The following is a 7,693-nucleotide window of genomic DNA, read 5'->3' on the forward strand; positions in this document are numbered from 1 at the left end:
GGGGGGGGGGGGAGCCTGAACCTCCTCCGGGACGCAGAAAAGGAAAAGGTACGTTTTCACCGGACCGGGTTCGCGTTTATTTGTCCGCCTCTGTCCGTGAGCGCGTGCCGTTCTCCGTGCCGCTCGGCTCGTGTCGGGTCCAGCCGACCAGGACTCGGTTTATTGTTCACATGGCGACTCTGCGCTCCGCCGGCTGATCCCGCGTCGGTGCGTGACTCTCAGCCGCCGCTCCCAGGAGCAGATCCGACCCTTTGTTGCTGCGTTTTCTTTTGTTTTCTTTATCGTTTCTTTTTTTATTATTATTATTTGCTCTACAACGGGAAGGGACCAGCCGGCGCGGGTCCTCGGTGTCAGGGATTGTGAGCTGCCTTTTTTCCAGCTGCGGGAACGCAGACGGTTCCCGCACATGGCACGCTGCTGCCGCTGCTTTTGTTCAACATCTGAGCCCCGAACTTGGATTTATCTCGCTTTGCTCAGCTTCGGGTTTGAATTGAAGCTCCGCGATCAACCAACAAGTCAGCGAATTCCTCCAAAATCATGGTGGGTTTTCACGATTTGTGCGTAATTCCTTCACAAATCAGAGCGATAACCTCTCCCCTCCTCCGCCTTTGTGGACAGATCTGATGGAGTCGTGTTTATAGGTTACAGGTTATAAAAATGGCTTCTTTTTCTTACTTGTTAATTAAAGCAGACTGTTTTGCTCTGGGAGTGTTGGGTATGACATAACCAGCAGGGAGAAGCCATAAACAGCAGCTCCCTCCTGGGACCCAGGAGTCACTAATTGATTCCTGCTCCCCTGTTTTGTATTTAACCTTTTTTATATTGTTTTTAATTCCTAAAGCAGACAGTTTCTGAAATGTTTGAACAGTGTTTCTGAAATGATGTAACTCAGCTGCTCAATAGCTGCTGCTGCTATTTTTAACCTGCTCAGATTTTTTTTTCCTCTCTCCACTGTAACAGGAAAAAAAAGCAGAAGGTTAAAAAGGGACTCCCTGCACAAAGAACCAGATAAAAATAATAACAACAAAAAAAATCTGCACATTTCTTGCTCGTATTGATGGTTAATTTGTTCTCAAACTCAAAACTTGTGCTGTGTTCGTTGACCTCCAGAAACAACCTTTTCAATTTTACGCTCAGATTTGTTGCTTAAAGCATGCAGATAAAAGTGCTTTGTTTACGCTGACCGCGTACCCGCATTTCCAATCAGTATATCTGGGAAAACTCCTCCGAGCCGTGTCGTTTGTTTGATTCCATGCTCTGCAGAGAGAGTCTCTAAATCAACACCTGCTTGACTTTAAAGTTAGTCAGACGTGTCCAGCCTGTGACGCAATGCGTGGAAACACCAACCCCCCCTAACCCCCCGCTCTCAGGCCGAGTCCTGGCGAGTCTGTTGGTCCGGTTCCAGAGTCTACGTCGCTCTGCCCCAGCCAGCTTTGTGAATGTAGGTCAGACTGGAATCTGGGTGAGGAGACGGGCGAGGTGGACTACTTTACCCGGCCTGCTCCGAGGAGGACGGGGATTAAAACAAAAAACAAAAAACACAAACTCCTCTTCATGGCGTCGGTGTTTCTGTTCACTCAGCCTCCCTGAACTGGAGCAGAGAACGCAAATGTTTTCCCTTTCGGTGGCCTTCGGTCCTCGCGTGTTTTCCAGTCATATAAATATAAAATCCGGACTCCCGTCTGCCGGTTTTTGTTGTGACACAAAGCTGTGGGGTTAAAATGGAGGCTCCAAGGCGAGGGGCCCTCCACGTGTGTGGTGTTGGATTGTTTTAAAGACTTAGGATAAGGGGGGGAGGATATCATGCGTTTTACTCACTTGCCTCAGAGAGGGGTCAAAGGTGACGCATACCACCCCGAGTGGCAAGTGCCTGTGAACTGAGAGACGGGGGGGGGGGGGGGGGGGAGTTAAAATGGAGATCGGAGGGCGAGTAACCTGTGGCATCTGCTGCTATGTGATCCCGCGTGGCGTTATACAAGCGGGAGAAATTCAGAGCACGTACGCTACGAGCAACAACAGCAGCCCCTCCCCATGCGGTCCTGTTCGTGAATTTGGCTGCAGAGATGGGTGTGTGCCGTGACGTCAACCCCATCTTTCGCCACGATTTCCCATCTGCCGCCGTAACGGTGCCGCGAGAGGCGCCTCTCGCGGCGCCTCTCCGGTGAAAAGGTGTTTTGGGTTGCATAAAGAAAAGGATCTATTCCTGAGGCTTTCATAATGCTGGAGGCAGATGACGTGTTCGGGTCCCTCACTCCCTCCCCCCCTGCAGCAGCCAGACCCTGTAAAATTCCTCTCGATTGGATTCTTTCTGTCACCAAATCGGTCCCATCTCCCTCCCGCCCTCCCCCCGGACTCGTTCTCTATTTTTAGCGTGAGCTCTAATGCTCTCCTGCCCGCCCTCCCTTGCAGTCCCACTGACCTATTTAACGGCACACACCGTCAAAAGACAGGAGGAGTGTTTACGGCTTTGCGTCGTTTCTAGGTCAGTGGGACAGCGCAGACGTGTGCGTGCTTCCTTCCCGCCCTCCTTTGTTTCGCACCCCCCCACCTCCCCCTTCTTCCACCGGCATGCTTTAATGAAAATTATCCATGTTGGGAGGAGGACCTGAGCCTACATTTTTCCACATGTTTGGCCGATTGTGTTCAGATCCCTTTGTGCTCCAGCCTTACACAAGAGAGGCTCAAAGGAAGAGGTTTTTGAACAAGGGCAGGAAGTGTTCCCAGACTTTTACCCACAAGTTACAAGATAAAAGGTAAACGGTTCATTCTTCAGAAAGGCCTTTGAGTCGTTCAAGGTCACAGTCTGCTGGGTTTTTTTTGGTTTCAGTGAGAGGTTATGTAACCGGGTCACTGACCCTGCGGGGGAACAAAGAAGACTGGAAAACATCCACTAATGCAAACAGTTCTTACCATCAGAACAATGCTGAGCAGAAGAGGTTCAGCTGGAGGAGTTTAGTTGGAGACAGGAGGAGGTTTTGTTTCTCCGTCAGTATCTGAACAACAGGAGTGTTGGAAGGAGATTCTTTGTTCGGCTCTGCGTCTGGCCTCGTTTCCGAGGCTTTCATTGTGCAGAAAGACCACAAGGAGGTGCCTGTTGTTTCTTCAGCAACGCTTCTCTGCAGCTTTTCTTGCTTAGACATACCTTTCCAGGAGGAAAAAAAACAAAAAAAGAAGCACGGAGGCAAGAAGTTGGAGGGAGCGTTCCTCGAGAAACGATGCATGCCGCCCGAGCCTGTGGGTTTTTCTTACAAGTCTGTGTCCTTTTAAAGGTTCTCACTGCACACTATCAAATAAAACATTAAAACAAAGAAGTTATCCTGAACTGAATCAAAAGGTGCAGTTTGGAAGAGTTGTAGTTTTCCAGACATGGATTCTGAAATGCAGGTTTGCACTCAGTGTAAACAAAGTGAAGAGTGACTGATCCACATTAGCAGGCCGTAGTTTACGTAGGGGAGCAAATGTGGCAGAATCGGGCAAGAGAAGGAAAGAGGAAGATCGAGTAAAAACAGCCGTGGAGAACATAAAAATGAGGGATCAAGCAGGTCGGCGGAGCGCCATAAAGACACGACTCTGTCTTCGAACTTTCGATATTTCTTCAACGCCAACATTCTCTTAACGCTTAAAACTCGTTTAAAACCCGTCTGCATGTTTTACTGAACAGCTCTGAGCACAAATCAAAATTATTGGACTCCTCGATCGCGGCATTGACCTATTTTCAGTCACTTCGGCTGTTTCTGTTGGCAAAACCCCCCAGATTTTGTAATCTGAGGACGTATTAACCACTGATGTGCAGATTTTGTTGCTTACTTTATGATTGTTTTTTAAACAACTTTAAGCACCTTTTAAGTTCAAATTTGCTTCACTGAGTCCAGTTTCTAGTGTTTTAAACTGCCTGAAAAGTACCGGCGCACCTGGAGGAAAAAAAACCCCGAAATCGAAGGTCAGTTCATCTGGTGAACAAAAACTAAAACCGCAGTCGTTGTTATCACAGGCACAGTGACCCAGATTGTTACATGCACTCTGGGCATGTGTGTGCCTGCGTCACAAAAAGATGTTTTCCCGTTTGTAAAGCTCTCTGGGGCTCGGTGCTGCGATGTGTTATTAATTGCTGCACATAAGCCGCTCAGCGCTGCGCGGTGAAGAGAAAGAACCAGGTCTGAAAAACAAGCGCGTGTTACGTAACCCGGCACCGCTGTCAACATCCATATGTGCTGCATTGTTTTGAATTTTATTACGCAACACATGATGGGTGGGAAAGGTTTCCTGTTTGGCTGCAATGTTGACACACAAAGGAGCTCGGCGGCTTGTGGTGTTGTGTAATTTTATACAGAGAAACCGAGACACTGCTGTTGTGATAAAGGCACTTCAACCCCCCCTGAAAAAAGCAGAAATTAGAATTACACATCACGGCTTTCTTCCGACACAAAGGTCTGCTCTGCTACCTCATCCGGACACGAGTCCCTCGTCTCTTTTCTAACCTGCTTCGCTCCTCATCATGTGATCAGATTAACACGAGCTCAGCAGAAGCAGCAGCGTCTCCAACTCGACTCAAACTCTGCATTCACTTTCCTTTAATTTTCAAACTCGCAGATAAATTAAATCGTGGAAAGAAATGGATATCACCCGCAGCTCCTACATGTCCGTGTTAAAATCAAATTAAAGCTGTGAATTTTACTGATTGCTGTCTTGAATCGGGTCAACTCCAAAAGTTAATCAGTCGTAGATGAGCAACGATTACTTTGGAAAGTTTCGTTCATCCCTTCAGTGATTCATGAGGTGTTTTGCTAACGGTGACCCCGGCACGGATGAGCAGATGTATTTTTCTGATTTTTTGTGCAAATTTTATCCTACTTTTTATCATGAACTGCTGTGAGTTTTCCAGCTCGTCTAACCCGTCGCCTCTGTCTCTCTTTCTCTCTCTTTTCGTCTCAGAACCCCAGTTAGAGGTCAGCAAACGGTGACACTGAAGCTGGACCCTCGAGGAGGCCCGAAGACGATCTGCTGACCTACATTCTGTGTAAAACGGGCGTAAATCCGAGCCGCCACCTGACGGGCATCGAAGCTCTGCTGAAAATCATCAACTCAAAGTCGCCTCCCAGAAGACTCCAGGAAGCTCGGAGACTCAAAAACTCAAAATACGAACTTGTTTCTGGGTTTTTTTTTGCCTCCTAGTTTTTTGAGAACACCATTTCAATGTCTGAGGTTTTTGTGGAGTTTCACCTTTTCTTAATCTTCCTGGCTAATTTGGACACTTGAACCTTTTTTTGGGGGATTTTTGAAACACAATTAGCAGAAATCAATGAGGCAATTCCTCCGAGGAGCACAAATACCTCATCCAGAAGTTTTTGCTGATCCCACGACATAGGTCAGACATCTCGTCGATAAAGTAGAAGGCTCATATTTCACATCTTTTCCCTCCCCCCCTTTTGCCCTTTGCTAGAGTCAAACTCTGGCTCCCAACTGAGACGACAAATGGAAAGTCTCAGTATACACATCCCATCCGCCACCAACAAAAGCAACATGGAAGTTGATACCTTTTCCCCCTACAATGGCAGCCTCCCTTCCCCTACTCCTGAAGGAGGCGCGCGGATTGGCCGCCAGCCCAAAGGCGCCAAGCCCACGCTGACGTCCCGTCGCAAGCGAGAGTTCATTTCCGATGAGAAGAAAGACGCTTCCTACTGGGAGAAGCGGAGGAAGAACAACGAGGCGGCCAAGCGCTCCAGGGAAAAGCGTCGCCTCAACGACATGGTGTTGGAGAACCGCGTCATGGCGCTGAACGAGGAGAACGTCCGCCTGAAGACCGAGCTCCTCCAGCTCAAGCTGCGCTTCGGTCTCATCAGCGCGTCCTCCTACATGGAGAAGAGTCAGCAGATCTCCAACAGCGCTGCTGATGGCAACACTGGTAGCAACGGGAGCGCCAACGGCACCCTGAACAGTAACACCTACCTCTCCAGCAGCGGGTATTCCAGTGCATCCCAGGTGATGCTGAATTCTGACTCATCTGAAACCGAGCAGTCCAGTCGGGGTGACCGCCACACGGCGCTCCACAAGTACTCGCCGCTGGGCTCCATGTCCGACATGTCCGACGGGTCCTCCAGAGACAGCCCCGAGCCCATCGGCTACAACATTAAGAAGGAGCCCTCAAGCATGGAGCTGGAAAGCAACATGATTCCCAAAGGAATCCCCAATGGGATGCCCAACGGAATACCGGGTGGTGCTTACCATGGCAACCACACCTCTCTGGTTTCGTCTCACCAGCAAAACACCCCGTTGGCCGAAGGTGCCAGGGACTACCAGCATCAGAAGCAGTGCCACATGGAGGGCTCCAGTCCTCCTCCTCAGGCCACGTCTGCGCAGCGGAGCGTCATCCTGTACCAGTCCAGCAGCGGCTGCTACCCCATGGAGACCCAGAGACCGGAGGACCAGCAGTCCCAGCAGGGCAGACCGCCTCAGCACACCACCAAGTTCTCCGACTGCTCGGTGACCGTCACTGAGGTCGCAGAGAAGCTCGAGAGGACGAAAACGGTCGACTCGCCGCCGTACGACTACGCCGGCGGCCACGCCGAGTCCTCCGAGGAGCTGCAGCAGAGGTACAACCACAACGTCCAACACGACAGCATCCATTGCTGCAGCTACCAGGTTCAGGAGAACGATTTTCAGCACACTGAGAGCCACCAGAACTCATTTGCTCCTGATCTTATCCACAGCGAGGAGGGCAAGTCCTTCATACAGCACAACGGATACCTCAACACACTGGACGAAGAGCCCCCAGTGCTCACCTACGAGGGAGGCCCCCGGGCCGACGGCTTCTATCAGGAGAACTCTTCCACTAAAGACACCTCCTCGAGCGACGGGGACCCTCGGAGCTCTGACAAGGAGGGATCCACGGACGACGAGTCCCCCTCCTCGTCCTCCTCAGACATCAGCAGCTACCACCAGAAGATGGAGGGGGCCGCCGGCTTACACAGCGAGTTCCAGACCGAGGTCAAAACCACTGCGCTGCCCCACAAGCTCCGCCTCAAGTACAGAGCTCTGTCCAACGGAGCGCAGGCGGAGGGACAAGTCAACAGCTCCATGTCCCCTTCCCCGACTCTGCCCCAGCACCCGTACCTGGCCCTGCCCTCCAACCCTCCCGGTGGCCAGGCCAGCAGCGAGAACAGGGAGGTTCTGACCGAGTACGTGGAGGAGGTCCAGTCTCAGGCAAACGACAGGGCGGAGGCTAAAAAGGAGGGAGGGAAAAAAGGACCCAGCGGCGGCAGGGGCGGACGCAATAAACGGCGAGATTAAGGACAAACGCGAGCAGCTTGAGCTGTCAGGAGGACAGGAAAATGTCCTCCTGACAAAGTGACACTCACTTTGGCACCTTGCGAGACTGAGAAGTCAGCGATCCGTGTGAGGTTTATTCGGCGCCGCTCGAAAACATCTGGACGTGTGAAATCCTGGATCACAAGATGGACGCCCGTTCAGCCCTTCTTACATCAGACACGTCTGCACTCATCAGACGAGAGGACTGCAGCGGTTGTCCCCTCCTCCGTGAACCGGAGGATTTGACACGTCTGGACTCGTTTTCGTTCGGATTTCATCATCAAGATTCACTGTGTCACCTGTAATTCTTTCCTACACTCTCTCCTACCTCCCACTGATTCCTCCAATTAAAAAAAAAAAAAAAAAAACAGACCAATGAGGGACAGAT

At 50.7% G+C, this 7,693-nt stretch overlaps 1 protein-coding gene across 3 annotated transcripts; it reads left to right on the top strand.

Moving 5' to 3' along the window:
• nfil3-5 (nuclear factor, interleukin 3 regulated, member 5) lies at positions 1-7,693 on the top strand. 3 transcript variants are annotated; one of them, XM_017417076.2, is made up of 2 exons: positions 1-48; positions 4,933-7,693. In XM_017417076.2, exon 2 carries the CDS (start codon positions 5,473-5,475, stop codon positions 7,285-7,287), a length of 1,815 nt encoding a protein of 604 aa, XP_017272565.1. In that variant the 5' UTR covers positions 1-48; positions 4,933-5,472; the 3' UTR covers positions 7,288-7,693. The 3 variants fall into 3 exon arrangements, with proteins under 3 accessions (XP_017272565.1, XP_017272566.1, XP_037830735.1); XM_017417077.3 differs by lacking the exon at positions 1-48 and adding an exon at positions 60-540; XM_037974807.1 differs by lacking the exon at positions 1-48 and adding an exon at positions 2,567-2,753.

This window comes from Kryptolebias marmoratus, linkage group LG3 (genome assembly GCF_001649575.2).
Source record: "Kryptolebias marmoratus isolate JLee-2015 linkage group LG3, ASM164957v2, whole genome shotgun sequence".
Taxonomy (NCBI): Eukaryota; Metazoa; Chordata; class Actinopteri; order Cyprinodontiformes; family Rivulidae; genus Kryptolebias; species Kryptolebias marmoratus.

Excerpts from the sequence above, each read along its gene's own strand:
- nfil3-5 (XM_017417076.2), top strand. The coding sequence starts at position 5,473 with ATGGAAAGTCTCAGTATACACATCCCATCCGCCACCAACAAAAGCAAC.